General features: G+C 40.3%; 1 protein-coding gene and 1 long non-coding RNA gene across 2 annotated transcripts in view; both read left to right on the plus strand.

Moving 5' to 3' along the window:
- The window catches only part of LOC310636368, a 246,317-nt gene that overhangs the window by 54,544 nt on the left and 165,430 nt on the right, over nucleotides 1–26,343 (plus strand). The gene's annotated exons all lie outside the window — the stretch shown is intronic.
- CIMIP7 (ciliary microtubule inner protein 7) lies at nucleotides 881–25,536 on the plus strand (the record flags this gene model as incomplete). The annotated part of the gene is made up of 4 exons (XM_083351079.1): nucleotides 881–907; nucleotides 10,623–10,736; nucleotides 23,347–23,424; nucleotides 25,036–25,536. 4 exons carry the CDS (start codon nucleotides 881–883, stop codon nucleotides 25,534–25,536), a joined length of 720 nt encoding a protein of 239 aa, XP_083207205.1.

Here is a 26,343-nt window from a genome sequence, read left to right on the forward strand (position 1 = left end):
AGATGGTGTTTCAGATCACACTTTAAGAAACACTGGGTTAGACTACTTTATTCTAGTTAACTGGGATTGGGAACTTGTTTGTAAACATTTCTGATTTTCCTACCCTATTTTGCTATTCTTCCAACTCACAGCCAAGGTTTTTTTATTTCTTTTGCATTACAGATATAGTGACCCTATGTCCTTTATTAAAAAAAGACAGTCCATTATGGTAAGAAAACTATCTTTTGGATTCATTATTTTTTCAAAACCTGTTTTAACTTTTATTCTGATCCTCCATGCTTCCTATATAAATGGTACTATTTCGTGCACAATGTATCACATTCATGAGAAAAATATGAAAATGGATTTTTTAAAAAATACCTTTACACATACTGTTTGATTGTACATATACAGTATTTATTAGAATATGCATTTCTGTAAAGTTTTTCCTGGTTTTGCTCTTGAATTTTCCATTGCAAAGCAAACTATAAATATAAACAATTGGAACAATTATCCTTATGAACCCTTTTCAGATTTGTCCCCTTTTCAGATTTGTCTATTATTTCTGAGAAAATATCTCACTATAACTATAGACCCCACATGTGTGTCTATCATCACACTCACACAACTGTGTGTGGATACACACACCTGCGGCAAAGAACTAATAGCAGGTAAGTGTTTACATTCCAAGATAAGTTCTTCCAAGATGAAAAGACTCCCAGGCGCCACTGAATGTCTTGGCCTTGTTAGAACAATCTAACTGCTTTCCTCATAGAATGGTTGCTTAGCAACTATATAAACATGGAGGATTCTAGACCCCATCACAGTCAGCTTCAGGTGACTGCTGTAAAAGCAGAAGGGACTGGCTGCTTTTAGGAGGCTCCCCTCAAACTGTGAGGGGATGCCAAGTCCTGTTGTAGGGACATGGGTAAGCTCAACTGTTGTGATGAGTGTGGCTTGTGGTTATAAGTAGGGCCCCATCAGCAACGCTTTCTACTTTTGAAAGAGTAAAGAAGTGTCTGCAAATATTCCCCCCTTGATCTGGAAACTCTTTGCCTTAAAACCTGAGGCAAAGAAATGCTATTACTGGATCTGACCAGCCTCAGTTTCACCCTTAAGAGACCCCAGAATTGCAAGGTCCAAAATTCAACAGCCAAAGGAGGTTTTCTTTTTCTGTCCATAGAGAAGGTAGCTGGGTAGGTGTGTTAAGCTTCAGAGGGACCTGATGCACAGATTTGCTATATTAACATTATATACCCTCTTAAAATTACAAAGGGACAGCAACGTTTTCCCTGCCTGCCATGGTGAGCTATGCTCCCCCCTCAAAGAAACCTTAGGGTGAAAACAGTTACTAAAGAGAATATTTCATCCATGTTATTGCTTCTTCAGTTGAGAATTGAATCTTTGCCTGTTGTATCACGAATAAAGCTTTGTACATTAGTGTCACTGAACCAGGGCACAAAAGTGCCTAAGGGATGACATGACTTGCCTGTTGAGGTTAATTTGGTCTTGCAGCAGATCAACCCAGATCTGAATGACAGAGATGAGGTCAGCTAGGTGACCTACTTCCACTTCTTCCCCCAATAATTAAATTGTAGCCTTGTTTATATTGTGGGATGGTAAGGGATGATTTTAGGCTGATGTTTCTCTGCAGAAGAGGACAGAAACGACGAGAGTTAGTTTGATCCAAATCCTTACAATGATCTCTGTACTGGATCATTCCTGAGCTAGGATCCTATGAATTTGCACTTTTTTCCCCTATTCCTGCTGCTGCCTCCCTCCTCACAGTCTCACCGCTGACCCTTCTCTTTTCCTCAAAAGAAAATGATTAGGGAATAAGCCCTGTTGTTGCCTGGCAACCACAGCATGTTCATCTCAGGCAGAAAACAGGAGCCGACTTAGGCCAATGATAAAAATGACAATTGCCCTCCCCCATAACTGTACATGGTCTACCTGTTTTCACTAATGTATATAACTGTATTGCAAATTTCCACCAAACCTCACTCCTCCATTCTTTAAATTATAACAATTCTCCAGGCTGTTACGGTGGATGTTTCGGCTGATCAGACAGCTAGGAATTCTCATCTGACCATTTAGAAGGCTACCAGATATTTCTTTTTCTTGATTCCTGATTTCTTAACCTTCGTTTTCCATTAGACCTGAATTTCTTTTCCCTCTTTAAGATTTTGAGCAACTGAATACGCCACCAAGTAAGTGCTGTATAGGAAGATTGCTGCTGTAATGTATCCCAAGGAAGAAGTGAAAGATGAATGACAGAACAGGCAAATATGGATCTTACACAATCATTTTACCATACTAGCCACTGAGCCCTTAACTTTTAATTTTGGGGCTACTACTTAAGGATAATATGTTTCATTTTAATAGTAATTTTATTAAAAATTACAAAGATAAAAAGCTAATGCAAACTAAAAAAAGAATAAAAAGAAGAAAGAAAATGAAAAAATAGAAAAACAGAAAATGCTGAAAAAAGACTATACAAAAGAAATATCTAAAGAAATTACTTCCCCATTCTTTATAATTACAAATAATTTTAGTAACTTAGCACCTTCTTTTAACATATAACAAGTGATTTCTTCTTCCTTTATCTCAACTCTTATCTACAGTATAAACAGATCCTTAGTGCCTCATTATTCAGTCCTGATCAGCAAAAGTCCATTAAGGGTTACCAAATTTAATAGCAGACTGTATCTATTTTAAGCTTGATCAGATAAACTAACTTTATATTCCTTATTTTTAACAATCTTGGTCATAAGTTCCTTCAAATAATGTCCTAGAACTTAATTTCTTTTATTTTTTTCTTTATTCCTTCTCACAAAAATCTTCAATGTTTCAACAAGACTATTTTGAAAATCTAGCATATGAAAATTATCTACCTCACTCTCTTGGTTTGTTATTTGTACAATATATCCATTTTAATTATTTTTTTGCATGTTCAGTGTGGCATCTTTTTTCAAGTCATTATTGTAGCGTGTTATTTTCAAATCTACTTTCAGATCAGCCTCAATCTTGTCATAGAAAACCTGTTCCTCTTTCATAACATCTTTTAAACACAGTCTTCAAGCACAGTCTTTAGAGTAGAGTAGACTGTACACACTCTATAGAGACAGACACCTTTAAAATTAATTTCTAGGTCCATTGTTCAAAAATATACTTTAGTGTGTCCAATGTTCATTCTCTGTTAGTACAGAATCCTTGACTTAAGATCATTGGAGCTTGGAATTTCCAATATAAGTCACGATGGTTGAAAGTTAAAGCAACCATGTGACTGATCTGATTTACAACTTTTTTGTGGTGGTTCTTAAGTGAATGCAGCAATAGTTAAAGAAACACAGCAGTAGTTAAGTGAATAAAGTGGTGATTAAGCATTAAAGGTAAGGTAAAGGTTCCCCCTTCATTTCCAACTCTAGGGGCCGGTGCTCATCTCTGTTTCAAAGCCGAAGAGCCAGCGCTTGTCTGAGGACGGCATGACTAGACACCAAAGGTGCACGGAACGCTGTTACCTTCCCACCGTAGTGGTCCCTATTTTTCTACTTGCATTTTTTACGTGCTTTCGAACTGCTAGGTTGGCAGAAGGATCAAGCATTATAGGTCATTAATTCCTATGGGTGCTTTTTGCCAGAAACTTGACTAAAAGACTAGAAACTGCCCAAAATATAATAAATTGTGGTCACATTACTGTGGATCATGCAACCGGCCATAACAGTGAGCCAGTTGCCAAGTGTCCAAAATGCTGTCGTGTGATGGGGGTAGGGGTGTAGTTGCTGCATTTAGAACTCAGGAACTGAATTGTAAGCAGCATTTGAGGGGGGGGGTTTCCATTATAACTTCAATAGTTGCTAAGCAACCAGTTGTTAAGCAAGAAGTACCTGTAAGTCAAATTTCTCCTTTAATTGTAATCTTTAGTTCCTCTGGCTCACTCTAGTGCCCAACTGTCAAAAGTCTCATCCTATCATGTTCTTTTTAGAGAATTCAAAACAACTTTTTCCCATGGAAAGGATTCTTATAACTAATTCCAAAATTTTATTTCAAATCCATCTGGACTCTTAATCTGTTTGCAACTTTCCAAAATCAAAGTTCTAATCAACCTTTTGCTGTTTATTTCAAAATAATGTTTTGTCATCCTTAAATTTGTATTGTTTTGCTAAGGTATAAAGGAAACTCACACCTTTATTGTTTAATTCAAAGATTTCTAAAGCTGAACAGTAATTGACAAGCAATTTTCAAGTGATTATAAAGGTATGTGAACCCAGTGACCTTTCAAAGATGCCAACCATGGTTTGAGCAAGAAAGATGGTATGTTTCAGACTATGTGACAAGAGGCTTTCATTAGAAACAACTGGACAACCAGTGTGTCATGTTTCTGAATAATGAGACAGTTCAAAGAACATTCCAGCATTGTTTATTCTAAAAAGTCTATAATAATGAGAACAAAGCATCGGCACTCATGGATGAATGCCAAAATTTGAATTCTCCTCCCCTGAACACATTGTATCAAACACAATTCCCCCCCTTAATTTAACATCATAAAGCACATTCTCTAATTAGTTTAACGTGCAAAGCTTCTCTTCCGTTTTATTTTGAGCCATTCCTTAACTTATTAAAAAAACAACCGGGATAGCATTCTCCTCACCCCCCACAGCTTCATTTTTCAAAAGCAGAACAGTTTAAAGAGAAAGGCTGCCTCTTATATTGTCAAGGCAAAAACGTCCAATGTTTGCAGCATTGACACAGTGATTTCAGAGATATTTTTTATTCATCTATTGAGTTCTTTCTAGGGACCTGGGACAGACAGATACTGTTGTTTGATTATTATTTCTGAATTCCAGAAAAATATTCTTAAATCTTAGCTATCCTCCATTGGGTCCAGATTTTGCAGTGAAGCAGCATGCTTAAATAAGACCCATACAATTATACTTTCACCTTTTCTAGCAAATCTTCAATGAAAGCAACCCATTTCCAAATTTTGTTCATCTGTAGAGAATTTTCCTAATGTTTTCTGAAAATTTCTTTCACAACACTTGATAAATATTATAAACAGTCTTTTCTTTTGCCCGATTCAGAAATATTTTAAGGAAGCATTCAAATTATCCTCTTTCAACCCTTCCCTCAGTAAATTAATAAATCAAAATAACAGAATGACAGGGTTGGAAGGGACCTTGGAGGTCTTCTAGTTCAACCTCTTGCTCAGTCAGGAAACTCTATACCATTTCAGACAAATGGTTGTCCAATCTCTTCTTAAAAACTTCCAGTATTGGAGCATTCATAACCTCTGGAAGCAAGTTTTTCTAACTGTCAGGAAAATTCTCCTTAGTTCTAGATTGCTTCCTTCCTTGATAAGTTTCCATGCATTGCTTCTTGTCCTGCCTTCTGGTGCTTTGGAGAATAGCTTGACTCCCTCTTCTTTGTGGGAACCCCTGAGATATTGGACCACTGTTATCATGTCACCCCGAGTCCTTTTCATTAAACTAGACATAACCAATTCCAGCAATCGTTCTTTATATGTTTTAGCCTCCAGTCATCTTTGTTGCTCTTCTCTGCACTCTTTCTAGAGCCTCAACATCTTTTTTACATCAAGAAAAGCTGAAGGATGTGTTCTAACACAATATACCCTGGGTGGGAGTTTGTATGATATACACTGCATTAGATGAAATATGGAACTCTGTTATTAGCAGTAGCCCTGAGAGCTGTCTACAAATGTCAAAAATGAGACTCAGAAAAAATGGCGCAGGGAAACTCTTTGTCCAGCTGCCATTCCATTCTTTCCTAGCAGCACAAATCCAGAACCTCCAGATTCTGCTGTGTGACTATTCTAAAGTTTCACCCACAAAAGACATGCAGAAATCTCCAAAGCACCTGAAAGCAGGACAAGAAGCAACGGATGGAAACTAGTCAAGGAGAGAAGCAACCTAGAACTAAGGAGAAACTTCCTGACAGTTGGAAAAATCAACCAGTTGAACAACCTGCCTCCAGAAGTGGTGAATGCTCCAACACTGGAAGTTTTTAAGAAGTGACTGGACAGCCATTTGCCTGAAATGGTATAGGGTTTCCTGCCTGAGCAGGGGGTTGGACTAGATGACCTCCAAGGTCCCTTCCAACTTCTTCTTCTTCTTCTTCTTCTTCTTCTTCTTCTTCTTCTTCTTCTTCTTCTTCTTCTTCTTCTTCTTCTTCTTCTTCTTCTTCTTCTTCTTCTTATTATTATTATTATTATTATTATTATTATTATTATTATTATTATTATTATTATTATTATTATTATTCAGCATATCCTGGCATTCAATTTTAAAAAATATTTTTTATCCAGTAAGGTCTATAAAAAATAAGTTGGAAAATCTAAAGGCAAAAATTTAAACATTGTTTTGGAATTTAATGTCATGTCTGATAATCCAAGATCCTTTTTGGCCTATCATCCATAATTACAAGCTTCTCGGTTTTCCTCTTTATCAGAAATAGCTTCTATTTTCTGACTCTGATTGATAGTAATTTGCTATCCTGACTTCTGTTGAGGGCATGGTGTTGCTAAGAATTTGAGTCATTAGAGTTATTATTACTTGAATAGAGGCAAGTTAAACTTCTATCTGGATGAATATCACTTGTCATTTGAAGGAACACTTAAAGATCATAAAGTGCATCCCAAAGAAGCTTTTTCCCCTGAGGCAACTGGACTTTCTTGTTTTTCTTTGAAGATGTTTCACTTCTCATCCAAGAAGCTTCTACAGCTCTGACTGGACGGTGGGGAAAGGAAAGATATGTACTCTTACAGACAGCTGTTCATTTCCATTCTTTTGGCAAGGCATTAAAGCTACCTGGGGGCTTCTCTGTGTCTTCAGGATCACCTGAGTAGTGCAAATGAGTGTGGAGCCTTCTTGGAACTGTTGAAAGGCCTGCGTTGTAGACTGGAGACAGATGATGTCATATCCCCCCCCGTTGAGAGAGGGCTGTTCAGTTTTGACATAGATGGCCTCTTTGACCCCTCTTTCAAAGCAGCGGTCCTCTCTGTCCAAAATGTGGACTTTGCTGTCTTCGAAAGAGCGGCCTTTGTCTTTTAGATGCAGATGGACCGCTGACTCTGGTCCTGATGGGTTTGTTCTCCTGTGTTGAGCCATACATTTATGAAGTGGTTGTTTCCTTCCCCTAATGTACAGAACTGCACATGACTCACAGCATTGTACTGCATATACCACGTTGCTCAGTTTGTGTCTGGCTGTTTTATCCTTGGGGCGGACAAGCTTCTGCCTTAGTGTGTTCTTGGGTTTAAAGTGTGCACGTATGTTGTGTTGGCTGAAGATCCTCCTGAGCTTTTCCGAAATTCCTGCGACGTATGGAATGACCATGTTGCTTCGTTTACTGTTCCCTTCTTCGTCCGTTATGGAGGAGCTCCTGCTAGGTCTTTTTTGAGGTTTGATGAAGGCCCATTCGGGATAGCTACACATTCTGACGGCTTCCTTGATGTGTTTTAAATGCAGTCCATCCGCATCTAAAAGACAAAGGCCACTCTTTCGAAGACAGCAAAGTCCACATTTTGGACAGAAAGGACCGCTGGTTTGAAAGAGGGGTCAAAGGGGCCATCTATGTCAAAACTGAACAGCCCTCTCTCAACAGAGGGGGAGGGATCCAACATCATCTATCTCCAGTCTACAACACAGTCCTTTCAACAGCTCCAAGAAGGCTCCACACCCATTTGCACTACTCAGGTGACCCTGAAGGCTCAGATAAGCCCCCAAGTAACTTTTAACGACTCGCTAAAAAATTGCAAATGAACAGCTGCCTGCAGGAGTATAAATCTACCATCCAGTCAGAGCTGAAGAAGCTTCTTAGATGAGAAGCAAAACGTCTTCAAAGAAAAACAAGAAAGTCCAACTGCCTCGGGAAAAAGCATCTTTGGGATAACTGTGACCTGAATGACTGAGAATCTCCATAGACATCATATACAAATAAAATTATTATTTTATTATTATTATTATAAAATGCACAATCTGCCAGTTTACTTCGCCCCCCCTCCAGATTATGCAGGTATACATTCTGAATAATTGATAGTACAAAGTAGTTCTTGCAAGCACTTCTTTAAGCAAAATAGTTTCCCTCTTGGCTTTTAAATTAGTGTAGAATAGACCATCACAGGATAAATTAATATAAAATAGGGTCAGGACTTTTTTTTTTAAATAAAAGAGCACACTTAGCCGTACTTATGCATTATGTCGTACTGTCTTCTACTTGTCCATTTGCAGCTTCTGTGTCCTGCACTAGTCTTTGGAAACTCTTGGCAGTGTTTCAACTAAAAAAAATGTCTTTAGTGTCTCTTGCAATGCTTTAAAAGTTAACACATTTAATATGCACTTTAATCCATTTGGTGAGACGTCTCTGGATATTATCAGTCATCCAGGTCCTAGTTCTCTCAAAGGTGCTTTTTCAAAAGGCAACTGGACTGTTTTTCTTTCCTCAAGGAAAAACAGTCCAGTTGTCTTTTGAAAAAGCACCCTTGAGACACTTGATCAGATGTACAGAATATTGTCCTGAGACAGAGAAGTACAGACATGTTTAAAGGTAAAAGTTAAAGTTTCCCCCGCACATGCGTGCTAGTTGTTTCCAACTCTAGGGGCCGGTGCTCATCTCCGTTTCAAAGCCGAAGAGCCAGCGCTTGTCCGAGGACGTCTCCGTGGTCATGTGGCCGGCATGACTAGATGCCAAAGGCGCACAGAACGCTGTTACCTTCCCACCGTAGTGGTCCCTATTTTTCTACTTGCATTTTTACGTCCTTTTGAACTGCTAGGTTGGCAGAAGCTGGGATGAGTAACAGGCGCTCACTCTGTTACGCGGCACTTGGGATTCGACCCGCCAAACTGCCGACCTTCTGATCGACAAGCTCAGCGTCCTAACCCACTGAGCCACCGCGTCCCTGATACAGACATGTTTAGAGTGGAACAAAAGTAGGAGAAATAAATGGAAGAAGTACACTCCCTGAATGTTATGTTTAGACAATGGCTGTTCACAAAAGAATTGTTAGGCATAATATCTTGCCCTGATCAATTAATATTTAAATCGATTTAAATACGGTTTTAAAAAATTAAAAGTTCTGGCTCAAATGGCCTCATTATGAAATTGTTTTTTTGTAAATTCTTTGCACAATCATTTTCAGCGAGGTCTGTGATAGACTCTCCTTGTTGTTGTTGTTAGCTGCAAAGTCGTGTCCGGCCCATCGCGACCCCATGGACAACGTTCCTCCAGGCCTTCCTGTCCTCTACCATCTTCTGGAGTCCATTTAAGCTCACGCCTACTGCTTCAGTGACTCCATCCAGCCACCTCATTCTCTGTCGTCCCCATCTTCTATTGCCCTCAATCTTTCCCAGCATTAGGCTCTTCTCCAGTGAGTCCTTCCTTCTCATTAGGTGGCCAAAGTATTTGAAGACTCTCCTAGGAACTGATTTTTGGATATATTGTGTTTTGTGTCTGTGCTTTTATGTAAGAATTAGCCAGTTTGTCCAATGTAAAGTGTAATGCTAACAGAAGATTGCACATGCCACATTCAAAAGCATGTAGTTGCGTGATTCCACAGTGTTGTGGGACATGGCACTAGGTTTTTAGAACAGAACAAGAATAGATATAGAGGAATTCAGGTCTGCTGCCAAGCTTGGTTCATGTATTGTAATTCAGGGAAATGGCCTGTTATTATAAGTATATAAGTATATATTATAAGTAATAAATCTTTCAAATTTGGTATCCCAGACTAAAGCGTTGACCCTTGAGCAAAGAAATTTCAAAGATTAACTTCACTATGAAATATCTGTGTTAAAATGTGTTAAGAGATTCAGCACCATGTCTCTTTGTGGCCTAAGCTGTAACTAACTGTTGTGAAAATCTTTCAGCCAAGACATTATTGTGAACCAAGCAGCCATCAGTGGAGAATAGCTAGTATTCATGAGAGACTCCTGAACAGGGAGATTAAATTCAAGTTTCAAGTTTGAATTCAGGTTGAATGTAATGGTTTAATGGTTGCCTTTGGAAACTGTCTTGATTTCCCCAAATGCAGGTAATCCTCGAGTTACAATCACAATGAACTCTGCCCATCGTGTCACAACTGCCCATTACCACATGATGGTGGTAAAAATGTATCAAGTCATGCGACTGACCCTATTTTACGACCATTTTTGCAGTGGTCATTAAGTGAACATTAAGTGTCAATTAAGCAAACCACGATTCATGTGATCGTGGGATGCTGCAAATAGCCATAAATAGGCCTGGTGGCCAAAGCACCTGATGTGCAGTCACGTGACCATAACGGGCAGGGGGGGAGAGAGACGATTGGAACTTTGAACCTGAGTCATAAGTGTCCCACAGACAGGCCCGCTGGAACTTCAAACAGTCACTAACCAACCAGTCGTAAGTCGAGGACCACCTGTAACATTTTTTTTGCCCGCTTCTTTGCCCCTGTCTTGAAGAGCAACTTTTCTGATCAAACCTAAAAGTAATAACAAATCCTTTAAAATTCTTTCTCTCATTGTCAAAGACAAAATTGCAACCTCCCCGGGTTTTATAGTATCAAGCTAACCAGAAATCTTGGAGCATCCGTGCGATCCATATTGCCCAGTTATTAATGAGGGAACTCTCTCTTGCTTATCTTCCTTTAGCACGCCAATGGTTTCTATGGCAACCACAGAAGCAGATGCAGGAGTGACTTCAACCAGGAGTATCGTAAAGCAGCCCGTCCACAACCTCCCGATATCTTCCTGAAGAGGATGAAGGTGAGTGGCTGGGTCTGTCTGCTCGCTCTCTCACAGAGCTGACGGAGAAGGTGAGGGAAGGTTGCACAAAGACTTCATCACACCTTTCTGACATTTAGTAGGTACAGGTAGTCCTCGACGTACAGCAGTTCGTTTACTGACCGTTCAAAGTTATGATGGCACTGAAAAAAGTGACTTATGACCATTTTTCAAACTTATGACTGTGGCAGCAGCATCCCCATGGTCACATGATTTACATTTGGATGCTTGACAACTGGTTTATATTTATGACAGTTGCGGTGTCCCGGGCTCACGGGATCTCCTTTTGCAACCTTCTGATAAGCAAAGACAATGGGGAAGTCAAATTCTGTGTTATTAATTTAACAACATCAGTGATTCACTTAAGAAATGTGGCAAGAAAAGTCGTAAAACGGGACAAAATTCACAACAAATTTCTCCCTTAACAACAAAAATTTTGGACTCAATTGTGGTCATACATTGAGGACAATCTGTACTAATAAAATAAAGCTGGGGTCTTCAAACTTGGCCCTTTTATGACTTGTGGACTTCAACTCCCAGAATACCTCAGCCAGTGTGAGGAATCTTCTGATCTCTAGTAACAGCTTGGTTTTGCTCAGAAACAAAAAATGCATACACTGGTAGTCTGCCCCAGCGTAAGCTCTGAGCAGATAGAAAAATCCTACAGTTCTGGACTTTGGAACTTTTCTCTACTTGATTGTTGTTGTTGTTGTTGTTAGTTGCGAAGTCGTGTCCGACCCATTGCGACCCCATGGGCAACATTTAAGCTCACGCCTACTGCTTCAGTGACTCCATACAGCCACCTCATTCTCTGTCTTCTCTTGCCCTCCATCTTTCCCAGCATTAGGCTCTTCTCCAGTGAGTCCTTCCTTCACATTAGGTGGCCAAAGTATTTGAGTTTCACCTTCAACATCTGGCCTTCTAAAGAGCAGTCAGGGTTGATCTCCTCTAGGACTGACCGGTTTGATCGCCTTGCAGTCCAAGGGACTCGCAGGAGTCTTCTCCAGCACCATAGTTCAAAGGCCTCAATTCTTTGGCGCTCAGCCTTTCTTATGGTCGAACTTTCACAGCCGTACGTTGCAACTGGGAAGACCATAGCCTTGACTATATGCACTTTTGTTGACAGGGTGATGTCTCTGCTTTTTAGTGTGCTGTCTAGATTTGCCATGGCTTTTCTCCCCAGGAGCAAGCGTCTTTTAATTTCTTGGCTACAGTCCCCATCTGCAGTGATCTTGGAGCCCAGGAAAATAAAATCTGTCACTACCTCCATTTCTTCACCATCTATTTGCCAGGAATAGAGAGGGACGGATGCCATGATCTTAGAGCACAGTTATTCAAATCCGACATCCATCTTCAACGCCTGCTATAAAAAACCCTACTTTTTAAATGTGGCACTGTTTGTTTTTCTCTTGTGATTATTTTTTCTTTCTCTTTCCAGCCCTTGTTTTGCTCTTAGCTAAAGTTCAAAGCCTAAAAAAATGGTAAATCTCCTGATATAATATGCTGGAGATGTTTATTCAAATATGAGTGCGATCATGAATAGCAGTAAACTCTATATCTAAAAATAGCCTAGCTGCCAGGTTGCTACACAGCACAGGTCTGTGTCTTATCCCACACCCCTGGGCTAGCCGTTAGACATAGTTTAGTGGTCTTCAGGAAGAGAGCTAAACATAGGTTGACTGACAGCCCAATTGACAGGTCACAGGTATGGCAGATGAGCTCAAAGAGCTTTGTCTTGCTTTAGTCTTTGTCTCCACTATGTGTGTACTCGTCAGTCAGTGTGGGATGAACTGGAAGGAGTTATTGATAAATGCTGCAAGCTGAAGTATTGAAAGCAAGTGGCTGTGGCTGGTAGCTTCTGGAAATAATCCAGAGGATACACCAGATAGTGTTGGCAGAAATTAAATGGCACTTCCTCAAATAATAAAACAAATAGAGAATACAGCCGTGGAAAACTCCAAAGCAACATCATCATCATCAACAACAATAAATCAAAAACTCTATGATGCAAAGAGAGTTGGAAGTTGGTACCTTTTTCCTTTCCCTCTTTACACTATTTTTTTTCCTTTTCCCTCCCCCTCCTAGTTTTCTTATTACTTATTTGAATTTCTCTTTGTATTTTATAGTTTGATAGATCAATAAAACTATTATTAAAAACGAGACTTTATGATGCAGGCCTTTGGGACAGAATCAGATGCAGAGAGCTGCAGAATTTGGCTCTTTTCCCAGCATTGGGGAATAGCATGAATGACTGCACTGGAATAATTGTATTTTTTATGTTTAGATTATCTATCTGTCTATCTATTAATTCCCCCTTCTGTATATTATCTATCTATCTATCTATCTATCTATCTATCATCTATCTATCTATCTATCTATCTATCTATCTATCTATCTATCTATCTATCTATCTAGCAATGAGTGTGTAGAAACTATGAGAAAACTACATCTCTGCAATTTGGCAATTTGACTTGCAATTTCAACAGTACAACTTTCCATGATGCCGAAGGCTGTAAAAAGACATTCAGAAACATAATGCAGGCCATAAATTATCCATCTTTGACTTTTGAAAACAGCAGATTCTATGCCCTTACCAATCTAGGCACTTTGCAATCAAGTCCGGAACTTGTAAGATAATTGGAATATATCTTTTATAAAGTTTTATTGTGATTCTAATTCTATTCTCCCTTCATAAATGACAGCATAACTGACTGAAAGAATTGAATCCCTGCCAGCATTATGATTGCCACAGCAGAGGCATCTGGTTGAAATCACAATGACATTACATACTGTACATCACAAGATCATCATGAAAAAAATATCAAAACAAATTATTTCCATCAGTTGTTTTATGATGCAAATGATGCAGTAGGTAAGCCGTTGTCAGGACCCACCCCAAACCACGTCTTAGGAAGACAAAATTCTTGGAGTCAAATCTATTCCAAAAAGAATCTTTACTATGACATGCTTGGTTGTAGGAACGAGACAGGGCTTAATATTATTCCATGAAGTAAACCCTTATACAGAGTTCCTGGTTTAACCCCCCTTAACCCCCATTTGGTCAGTCCCCCATCCTTTCTCTCGTATCATCCATCTCGTGGGAAAAAGGAACTTAGGACTCTTCCTGTTTATTGCTGTCTTCCATGACAAAAACCAGATGCTAGCCCCCCCCTTTTGTTTCCCCAGTTCAAAAGGCTTCTCCTTTCCTTTGAAATGCCTATTGCCGGTTCAATACACATCTCTTCTCTTCTCTTCGGGAGATGGCAGAATCCATGGAATAATGTTTGAAACATTCCATTTATGAATATGATATAAATGGATTCTGACAGCCGTATCATTTGCACAATGTTGTCATGACTTGCAAAGTGTTACTCCCCATCTTCACTCCTTAGAAATCCAGAAAGGATGCAAAGTTTGGCAAGAAGGCACTTAGTTTATTATTATTTATTTGTTTGTTTATATTATTTGTTTGTTTCCCATTTTGCTGCAAGGAAACTCTTGAATGCATTACCTGAGTGCAAAGGAGGAGAGAAAGGAATTATATTTGTACACTCCAGGATAAAAGTGTTAATTCATTACTTGTCAAAATCTAATCTATAAACCAGGGGTGAGCAGAAACTGCAACTATTGTGGAGGGCTGAACCAATAGGGCTATGAAGGTATGTAGGCAGGCACGCATGCACATATGTAAAGTGGGGGGAAAAAGTCATCACCTTCAAAATAAAAGCAATCCACCTGAGCTGGACAGGGACAGCCAAAGGGTCAGATGTGGCCCAGGGGCTGTAAAATGCCCAGGTCTGCTTTAAACTGAAAGAATTACATCACAGCAATATGTTAAAATTTAAAGCAAGTTTCTAATGAGAAAATGCTTGTTAGAAAGTATAATTTTGCTAATTATTTTCCTCTTGCTGCTCTAAGGGCTTCTATGCTGAAAAGAAGAGTTTAAACCAGGGGTCTTCAAACTTGCCCTTTTATGACTTGCGAACTTCAACTCCCAGAATTCCTCAGCCAGCGTGCCTGGCTGAGGAATTCTGGGAGTTGAAGTTCACAAGTCATAAAAGGGCCAAGTTTGAAGACCCCTGGTTTAAATATATCCTTAAATATATTATGTAAATAAATTCTCTTGCAGACCTTTCCTTACCCAAACTAGGTAACATCATCAGTGCTATTCTCCTCTATCAAATACCAAATATTCCTCTGTCAAGTAATCTCTTCTGTCAAAATCAAATTCTAAAGGCATTAAGATAAGATTAGTGGGAATTCGCCTTCTTGCCGTTATCTGCTTATGAGAAAGATACTCAATCGATTGCAGGCAGCTCATTTCAGCTTCAGGAAAGACCGGATAAAAAAGTTCTGTTCTTGCTTATATGAATTCTGCCTGCTGGCATTTGAGATAGCAGTTCAGCTGTATTTAATTGCCTGGGCCACAGTCTTACCTTGAATATTGTGCGGTTAGATTCCTGCCACCTCATTTGAGCAACGATAGCATTTGTCCCCTGCACAGCTGGCCTTTGGCTTACGACCACAACTGAGCCCAAAGTTTCTGTTGCTAAGCGAGACAGTTGTTAAGTGAGTTTTGCCCCATTTTATGATCTTTCTTGTCCCATTTTAAGTGAATCACAGCACCGGTTAAATTAATAGCACCGTTATAAAGTGAATCCGGCTTCCCCATTGACACTGCTTGTCAAAAGGCTGAAAAAGGTGATCGCCAGACTCTGGGACACAGCAGCAGTCAGTTGCCAAGTATCTGAATTTTGATCATGTGATCATGGGGATTCTGCCAAGGTTGCAAGTATGAAAATGGTCAGAAGCCACTTTTTTCAGTGATGTTGTAACTTCAAACCGTCCCTAAGCGATCTGTTGTTCAGTCAAGGACTACCTGTACCAGATAATGGGAGCCGTCTCCTAATTCTCTTTTTAGACCCACAGCAATTTTGACAGTAGGTACAATCTTGTTGGGTGTATCTCTCTCCCCAGGCCTGGATTTCTGTCATCTTGTTACAGAAGTGGGAAACAGAGCATCAATGCACCACAACTAGGCAGCAAAAACTTAGGTAGCAGCAAAATGTTTTCTGTATCTCTTTGCCACCAGCCCAGTTGTCTGGATTTTTGCGGTTCAGACCTGGTAAGTCTAATTGAACATCATATTGTGATAGCAGATTTAGTTCACGCAACTCTGCGTCTGCCTTGGTTAGATAATCTCTGATCCTTTCAATTTGCTGGAGAGAGTTCACACTGCTGATTTTCTAATCGAAACGTTGGTTCTTATTTATTTCATGCAACGGAAAAATGGTAAAGCCTGATGTGTACCAGTGGGGTCCTAATGTAATTCTGGAGTTGAGGGGAGATGCAACAGATTCCAGACACTTCGTGTTTGTGTTTATTTAAAGTAGTAGATTATTCTTTTCTTGTTCCTACAGCAATTCCGCATGACAAATTGCACGTGCTAAAAATTCCTGCTTTTAACAGAGGAGAATATTTGTAGTTCACGGTTGAACTGTGCAGCCCTTGGTGCTGAGCTTGGATGTTTGCTTGCAGATGTTTTTCATTACCTGACTAGGTAACATCATTAGTACTAGTGAGTGTGGGCTTTGCTTTTTATTTATAAACAGTAGCTTGCCCTACCAGTGTTGATAAGGATGCGGTTTTCTCCTTGGTAATTCCTTGATAGTTGGTTATTGCTTTCTGCCTTATTGTTTGTCTGGTGCTAATCTCTTATTCTGGTGTTTTTTGTTTCCTTCCTAACTTTTGCATTGTCTCCTTTGTGTGTGTAAACGTGATTTATCCCTATATGTCTGTTGATAGCTGATCTGTCTGAATGCCAAGTTTCCAGGAACTCTCTAGTGCAGACATGTCAAACACAAGGCCCGGGGACCAGATCCGGCCCGCAAAGTGGTTTCATGCGGCCCGCGAAGCCATCCTGGAAACAGTGAGGGAACGGCCCCCACTGCCTTGGCCCTGGCCCAGAGACCCTCCTTCTGCCAGAGGCCCTCAGATCCGTCCCACTCCTGCCCAGGCACCCATAGGCACCCTTGATGCGACCGGTGTAGAGCTGGCCATGCCTACCCACCCTGGCCATACCCACCCGGCCCCCTGAGGGCAACCGCAATGCTGATGCTGCCCTCAATGAAATTGAGTTTGACACCCTTGGTGTAGAGTATTCGTTAAGAATTTAAGACTTTACACACTTTAACAACCAGAGCTGACCACCAAAACATTTACTCAGTTTGAAATCAACGCAGAAGCTGCTGCCTAGGTTCCATCTTGTTGACCCTACTGCCTCCTCAGCTCTGACTGATATGCTGAAGAAACTGAAGTTTGCAGATGGCAGCCTTTGCATAGTGTGGGAGTGCACCTTGTAACAGAAAAAGCAACTCCAGGAGAATATAAATTTGACTTTTGGTTGTGTTGGAAGAAAAGTCTTCATCGTGGTTCATCCAAGCGGGGAATAAACATGGCAACTGCTTTGGGAAGAAGGTTGTAGTTTATTGCAGGAAAAAAGCCAGATAGCAAGATGGATCCAACAGAAAAAGGACTGACCACGTGTGGGTAGTGGGTTTTTATATCCCCTAGACCAGGGGTCTTCAAACTCGGCCCTTTTATGATTCATGGACTTCGGTTCCCAGAATTCCTCAGCCAGTTCCCAGAATTCCTCAGCCAGGGAGCTGAAGTCCCTGCCCTAGACTCTATTGTTTGGAGTGATTTCCTGTTCCTGTGTGGCTACTTCCTGTAACGTATTTCTGTCCTGGGTCCAGGTGGGCCCCTCTAGGAATCTTGCTGGTTGTATGTCTCAGCACACCTCCCTGGGGCATGTAGATTTTAGATGTCTGAAGTCTTCTTAGCTTCAACCTTCCTGAATGGTTTACATATGCATTTCTATAGATGGAAACTAGTCAAGGAGAGAAGCAACTTAGAACTAAGGAGAAACTTCCTGACAGTTAGAACAATTAACCAGCGGAACAACCTGCCTCCAGAAGCGGTGAATGCTCCAACACTGGAGGTTTTTAAGAAGAGACTGGCCAGCCATTTGTCTGAAATGGTATAGGGTTTCCTGCCTGAGCAGGGGGTTGGACTAGATGACCTCCAAGGTCCCTTCCAACAACAACTTCTTCTTCTTCTTCTTCTTCTTCTTCTTCTTCTTCTTCTTCTTCTTCTTCTTCTTCTTCTTCTTCTTCTTCTTCTTCTTCTTCTTCCTCTTCTTCTTCTTCTTCTTCTTCTTCTTCTTCTTCTTCTTCTTCTTCTTCTTATTATTATTATTATTATTATTATTATTATTATTATTATTATTATTATTTCCCATCTCTTTCTATGGGGGGTGAGCTATTACCCCCCGTAGATAGGGCTCGCAACTTGGGAGTCCTTCTAGATTCACGGCTTACTTTGGAAGATCACATAGTGGCCGTGACTAGGGGGGCCTTCGCCCAGGTTCGCCTGGTGCGCCAGTTGTGGCCCTATCTAGACCGGGATGCCCTGTGTACGGTCACTCATGCGCTCATGACCTCTTGTTTAGATTACTGCAACGCTCTCTACATGGGGCTCCCCTTGAGGACCACTCGGAGGCTCCAACTGGTACAGAATGCAGCCGCGAGAGTTGTGTTGGGAGTCTCCCGATACTCCCATGTTACACGTCTGCTCCGTGAGCTGCATTGGCTCCCAGTTGTCTTCCGGGTGAGATTCAAGGTACTGGTAATGGTGTTCAAGGCCCTACATGGCATGGGTCCGGACTACCTTAGGGATCACCTGCTGCCGGCATCAACTTCCCTCCGCCCCGTGCGTTCCCACAGAGAGGGCCTCCTCAGGGTGCCACCAGTCAGAGAATGTTGTCTGGTGGCCCCCAGGGGGAGGTCCTTCTCTGTGGGCGCCCCGGATTTATGGAATTGGTTGCCGGTCGAGCTCCGGATGGCGCCCGACCTTCACTCCTTCCGACGCGATCTGAAGACGCACTTATTCGAACAAGCCGGCCTGGCCTGATGGGGGATGGGTTTGGGATTTTATTGTTGTTTTTTAATATATGTATTTACTGTTTTAATTTGGGCATTGTATTTAATTCTTTTTTAACTTTTGTATTTTTGTATTTTTATATATTTGCCCTGTTCACCGCCCTGAGTCCTTCGGGAGAAGGGCGGTATATAAATAAAATTATTATTATTATTATTATTATTATTATTATTATTATTATTATTATTATTATTATTATTATTATTATTATTATTATTATTATATTATATTATTATTATTATTATTATTATTATTATTATATTATTATTATTATTATTATTGGTTTCTGCTTGTGGGAGGGAGACCTGGGGCTATTAAGAAAAACTGGGCATGCTTTTCTGCCTCTTTAATTTCTTTTTAGGAAATGTATTTTCCTGCCCTTTTAATATTTCCTTCTCTGGGGAGCTGACTTCCCTCAGTTGTCAGTTGGCAAGTGCTTTCCAGCATCAATCACTGGCACAATAAATATTCCCATTGAATAATCATTCCTGCAGCAGGTTGATTAAATTCATCTGCTAACAGAGCATCCTATGAAACTGACAGCACGCAGTGTACCCCCGAGTTTATTATTCAGGGACAGATCAGTTACTGGAAGAGGAAAGATTCTCAGCTCAGTACTAGGCAGAATGCAGGTAGTTCTCAATTTATGACCCTAATGGAGCCTGGAATTTCCGTTAGGTCCTTAGAAGACCCAATTTTATGACCTTTTTTGTAGCAGTCATTAAACAAATGGTGGTCATTTAGTGGATTTATTATTCCTATGGGTGTTTTTTTTGCTGGAAACCAGGTGAAAAGCATGGAAACTGTCAAAAAATACTGTAAATGGCTACAATAGGCCTGAAATGTGGTCAAGTGACTATAGTCTCTTGTCTCTGTCTCTCCCTCTCCCTCTCTCTTCCCCTCTTTATATTGATTTTGTTTTAAAACTATATCGAACATTGCAAGTAGATTACTAATGTTAAAAAGGGGGAAATGGAAATCCATTAGAAAAGGCTTTTTGTACATCACGATGGGATTTATGTGGATAATTGCAATGAAATAACCATATGGGAAGTCCACTTGACACTTTTAAGAGAATTTGGCTTTGTAAGTTAATTTATAACATAACATGACATCCATATCATAATGAATTAAATCTTGTTCATTTCTTGATACATGCTTGGAAATCATGGAAACCAACCCCCTCCCCTTTGGTTTCTTTGCAGAATCATGACAATATATTCTACATTTTTAAAAAATGTATTAGAACAAAATTTGAAACGAAAAATATGCCACAAGTGACTCTACGGCTTTGTCAGAATATTAGCAATTTCAGGCCACTGGTCTGCCTTTTGAGTTTGCTTTTTGTTTTTAAATTTATTTATTATTTTTATATTTTATTGATTTTTATTTTATTTTTTAATTTTTGCTGGATGATGGACTGTGTGTTTATCCCAAGCATGTTTAAACTCAGTTAATGAGGACTGACCCACTATCTCTGCTGGAAGATGGTTCCAAGCTTCCACTACTCTTTTGGTGAAGTAATACTTCCTAACATTACTTTTGAAATTTCTTCCTGTCAATTTGAGATTATTTTAGATTCACAACAATTTTTGGCTAAGTTCACACATCAGTTTTGTTTCATTTTGAATTAGTGTGATGTGTGAAGTTAGGTAACAGTGAAATAGTCAGCAAACCATGGTTTAAATTACTGTATTATAATATTCTGTAGCATAATGTGCAAATCCAGTCTGGAAGATATTTAATAGTTGTTTGAATACTAGCAACCTTGTTAATGATTTTGGATCTGAATATAAATCTCCATAATCTGGTTTATATCGTTTATACTGGCCTGTCACTCAGTGTTATAATGATTGTTAGGGAAAGAATCCAAAATTTGTATCAATACAATATCTGTCTTCAAACCAGCACCTGGAAATGTTTGTGTAGAACTGGATTTAACTAATTTTAGATGGGCCAATCCTCTTTCAAAGATAACTGGGATATCAAAGTCTGACACTTCTACCTCTCATGTATATCTATATAAACTGCTGGATGAGGTCTCCACCGGTTCAGGGTTTGATAGCATCAGTACGCTAATGATACCCAGCTTTACTTTCTATCCCGGATACACAAATTAAGCTATCAAGTTGCTGATGCAGTATCTAGAGGCTATTTGGGCCAGGATGGGAAAGAAGAGATTGTGGCTCAATCCTGACACGACTGAGTTACGTGCAACCTGGGGTCCTCCTGGACTCACCCTCACTGCTTGGAGAGCAGGTGGCAGGTATGGCCAGGAGGGCCTTTGCATAGCTACATTTTGTGCACAGTATGTTTGTTTGTTTGTTTATAGATTTAATTTATATGGCCGATTGATTCATACTACTTTGAGTGGCCAACAATAATCAGGAAAGAGAGAGAATAGATAGATAGATAGATAGATAGATAGATAGATAGATAGATAGATAGAAGATAGAAAATATAGATATATAAGATATAGAGATAGAGATAGATAGATAGATAGATAGATAGATAGATAGATAGATAGATAGATAGATAGATAGATAGATGGATGGATGGATGGATGGATGGATGGATGGATGGACGGATGATAGGGGTAGATAGAAGATAGATAGAAGATAGAAAAGATAGAAAAAAGATATAGATAAATAGATAGACAGACAGACAGATAGCCAGATTCACTTAACAACTGTGTTATTAACTTAACAATTGCAGTGGTTCACTTAACAACTGTGCAAAGAAAAGTCATAAAATGGGACAAAATTCATTTAACAACTGTTTCGCTTAGCAACAAAACTACCTGTATTATTAATGGGGTCTAAAATACAACGGAGAGTGGTCAAATAATCTGTTTCCTTCAGAGCTTTTTCAAATTGTTGCCCAACAACCTTCTCAACAATCTTCCTAAAAAAGGGAAGGTTGCAGATAGGACAAAAAATAATTTGATTTGATCCTTGAAAGCATCTCCTTAAATAATTTAAATTCTCTGAAAGGAAACAATTTCATCATTTTTTTCACATTTTGAAGCATAAAAGTTAATTGTCTTGGGAAAAGAATGAGTAAGGCCACATCTGGAATACTGCATCCAGTTTTGGTCACCACGATGTAAAAAAGATGTTGAGACTCTAGAAAGGGTACAGAGAAGAGCAACAAAGGTGATTGGGGGACTGGAGGCTAAAACATGTAAGGAACGGTTGCTGGAATTGGGTATGTCTAGTTTAACGAAGAGAAGAGTGAGGGGTGACATGATAGCAGCGTTCCAATATCTCAGGGGCCGCCACAAAGAAGAGGGAACCAAGCTATTCTCCAAAGCACCTGAAAGCAGGACAAGAAGCAACGGATGGAAACTAGTCAAGGAGAGAAGCAACCTAGAACTAAGGAGAAACTTCCTGACAGTCAGAACAATTAACCGGTGGAACAACCTGCCTCCAGAGGTGGTGAATGCTCCAACACTGGAAGTTTTTAAGAAGAGACTGGACAGCCATTTGTCCGAAATGGTATAGGGTTTCCTGCCTGAGCAGGGGGTTGGACTAGATGACCTCCAAGGTCCCTTCCAACTTATTATTATATTAAGTTCACTAGGGGATGTACTAATCAGCTAATCAAAAGATTGCCCATCGGATCAATTACATTAGCTTTTAATGCCTGCAATTTTGTTGCAAATGTTAGGAATTGGTCAAGTATTAGTCACTGATGGTGTTTATGAGCTGTCTCGTTAAGCAGAATTTCATTTCAGGGTATTTGTGTGAGTGTGTTGCCGACAGATATGTATCATGTATTATGAGCAGGTGTTGATTTAAAAAATTCCAGTGTTGCAGTTGCTTAGGGAATAGCACACATGATACTTGTAACCTCATTCCTGTTGTCTGCTTCCCTTAAGTATTTTAATTGTTCACGATAAAACTACCATGAACTAGTTACTCGTATCTAGTAGCGTTTCCAATATCTAGTAGCTAGTAGCTTTTCCAAAAGGAAGAATACTCTGAGGAAAATTTTAGTCTTGTATTCACCATAACCCATTCCAATTCAGATAATCCTCAACTTCCTTTAGCAACTGTTTTGAAGTTACAATGGCACTGAAAAAGTCGCAACTGGTTCTCAGACTTATGACTGTTGCAGGATCCCCATTGTCATGTGGTCAAAATTCAGGCACTTGGCAACCATGTGTCCATCAAGGCTGTAGTGTCCTCAGGCAATGTGATTGCCATTTGTGACTTTCCCAGCCAGCTTCTGGCGAGCAACGTCAATGGGGGGGAGCCAAATTTGCTTAACAACTATGGGATTCACTTAACAACTGCAGTGATACACTTAACTGTCGCAAAAAGGTCCTAAAATTGTGTGCAACTCCCTTAGCAACCACCTTGCTTAGTAACAGAAATTCTAGTCCCAATTGTGCTTATAATTTGAGTGGAGAAGGGAGACATAAAATGGAGGAAGCTGCCTGTATCTCACACAGCCCAAATGAATACCTGCCTTCTTGGTGGCAAACCTGAATGTCTATTTTTTTGCAGGTTGCAGCAGAATGCCATCCCTGAGCAAATATTGTTGGCTGTGTATTTGGCAGGGGATTAATCGTGTCTTTTCTTTTTTTAAGGAAACCCCTTCAAAGCACATATTCTCCAAGCATGATAACCGACATGCCTTCCCAGGATCAGCTACCTATTTTGAGCATGTGAGTATATTACAGGGAGAAAGAAGGGGGAAAATTCCAGATATCATGTTTGTCTCCTCATAGAATAGAATAGAATGGAATGGAATGGAATGGAATGGAATAGAATAGAATAGAATAGAATAGAATAGAATAGAATAGAATAGAATAGAATAGAATAGAATAGAATAGAATAGAATAGAATAGAATAGAATAGAATAGAATAGAAGCTGGATCATCTAGTCCAGCCCCCTGCTCAAGCAGGAGAATTTACACCATCTCAGACAAGTGATTGTCTAGTTTTTTCTTAAACATCTCCAGTGATGGACCACCCACGATTTCTGGAGGCCAGCTGTTCCACTGGTTAATTGTCCTCACTGTCAGGAAGTTTCTCCTTAATTCCAGGTTGCTTCTCTCTCTGATCAGTTTCCAACCATTGTTCCTTGTCCTCCCCCTCTGGTGCTTTAATGAACAACCTGACCCCCTCTGCCTTGTGGCAGCCCCTCATACACTGGAACACTGCTATCATGTCTCGCCTATTTCTTCTTTTCTTTAGACTAGCCAAACCCAAGTCCCGCAGCTGTTCTTTGCATGCTTTAGCCTCCAGGCCTTTGATCATCTTAGTTAATCTTCTCTGAATTTTTGCCAAACTCTCAACATCTTTTTTGTGATATGGTGACCAAAATTGGCTGCAGTGTTCCAGGTGTGGTCTTACTAGGGCCTTGTAAAGCGGTACTAGTATTTCGCGTGATCTTGATTCTATGCCCCTGTTTATACAACCCAGGATTGTATTAGCTTTTTTGGTTGCTGCTGCACACTGCTGGCTCATAGTAACAAAAAGGAAGCAGTACATTTAGTGCTTGGTTATTTCTTAAAAAATTCCCCTGGTCACTAAATTCCCTTCAGCAACTTCTTGGGTTCTCTCAGGAACTGCCATCACCAGTGGGATGTCTTTGTAAAAGCAGCAGCTGAGCTATGTATCTGAGCCTCTTAATTGCTTACGGTTTCAAATTCTCCGCCCATTTGGGGCAGAAATCAGTAGCTTTGGGGCCAGGATGCTAACGGAACACACTCTATGTGTTTTCCTCTGGGTTGGCTAAGACTACAGGTAGTCCTTGACTTACGACCACAATTAAGCCCAAAAGTTCTGTTGCTAAGCAAGACATTTGTTAAGGGAGTTCTGCCCCATTTTACATCTTTTCTTGCCACAACTGTCAAGTGAATCGCTGCAGTTGTTCAGTTAGTAACACGGCTGTTAAGTGAATCTGGCTTGACCCTTGACTTTGCTGATCAGAAGGTCGCAAGAGGGGACCAGGGGACACTGAGTCAGCTGCCAAGCGGCCGAATTTTGACCACTTGACCACGAGGATGCTGCAACTGTGTGGAAAATGGTTCTAAGCCACTTTTTTTCGCTGCCTTTGTAACTTAGGCCACTCAATGAGCTGTTGTAAGTCGAGGACTACCCATAGTTGCCCACCCCTGGTGTAGTAGAGGCTCTTTTCCAACGGTCTCCACAACTTGCTTGATCTTCATCTTTGGTCACTTGTATCCTTTTTTTTAACTTTGGGGTTAAACTGATTGGTCGTCATGTTCCAGCGCTGCAAGTCTGAACGGATCCTCCTTGTTCCACGGCAGGGTTTAGGGAGAAGGAGAATAGAAGGGAGCCTTCCCAACACTCGGAATCTGATTGACTGGGTCCCCTTGAAGGAGGAATTGGAGCGCGATAGGCCCCTTTTCACAAGTTACCAGTGCGATTTCCACTCCGAAGGGAAGGTTCCCCAGCTCTTGATCCAGCACCAGTTGCAAGGGCAGCTCCTCCAACGCATACCCAGCACCACCTACCAACATACCTACCACAGCTACTGTTTGCCTCAGCCCGACCCGAGCATACTCCAGGAGCAGCCGTCGGCCAAGGAGCCCGAACCGAAAGATCCCAAATCTAACGTTCCTGCCTCCTGCGAGCCTAGCACCCTCGCCTTCAATGACCTTCTAGCTCCTGCCTCCAGCGAGGCCACGGCAACAGACAACACAACAGCTGCAGAAGCCGTTGTTCCAGCACCTGTTTCTAAGCGTTCTGTGTTTCTTCTTCCACCCCGACTGACAGTTTACGACTGTTTGCACTGGCATAATTGTTGATCGCACATCGGTTAGCTCCCTATTCGTTTGACTGAGGGAAATGAAATGTTCTTTTGTAAATGCTAAAAGTGAGAGAAAAATAAAATCAAATCTTGCTGGACTGCCGAGTATTTGCCACAGTGGAGAATATTACGTAGCTCGCAGTCAAGTTCTGCCAAGGTAGAATTATTTGCTATGAACGGCAACAGAAAGGATCCCATCAGTTTTATGTGTTGTGTTTTCTTTAAAATAAAATAAAATAAAGCACACTTCCTTGGATAATTTTTCTAACAAAGGAAGCGTGCTTTTTTTGTTGTTGTTGAAAACCTTTCTGTTCAGCTTGCTGAAGTTTATTTGTAGCATATAATGTCATCATCTTGTGTTTGAAAACAAGTAATTGAAATAAAGTTAGGGCAGGGGAACTGGGTAAGGAAAGCAGGCACGAAGAATGAGCATCAGTTTGTGAAAGAAAAAGCGTCTTTCTTCTAGATCTATCATTAGTGACTTCAAAAATGCCTTTTTTTAGATCTGTCAGTAAGAACTTTTAACTTTTCACATGACAACCGAAAGATGGATAATAATCAACACTTGTTAAGATTGGATTTTAACTCAGCAACGTCTTGGCTGTAAAATGTCATGTGTTCATAACTTTTGGTATGCATTAAACTTTCATAGGTCACCATTATTTTTGAAGAGCTGGATTATTCTCTCCTTAACAGTATAGTTTGAAACTGGAAATTAAGGAGATACTGTGCAGCAAAATCTTGTTAACTCATGCTTGCGCCATGACAGAAATATACCCAATGCCAAGATCCATATTTATAAGGT

This window comes from Vipera ursinii (assembly GCF_947247035.1).
Source record: "Vipera ursinii genome assembly, chromosome: 2".
Classification (NCBI taxonomy): Eukaryota; Metazoa; Chordata; class Lepidosauria; order Squamata; family Viperidae; genus Vipera; species Vipera ursinii.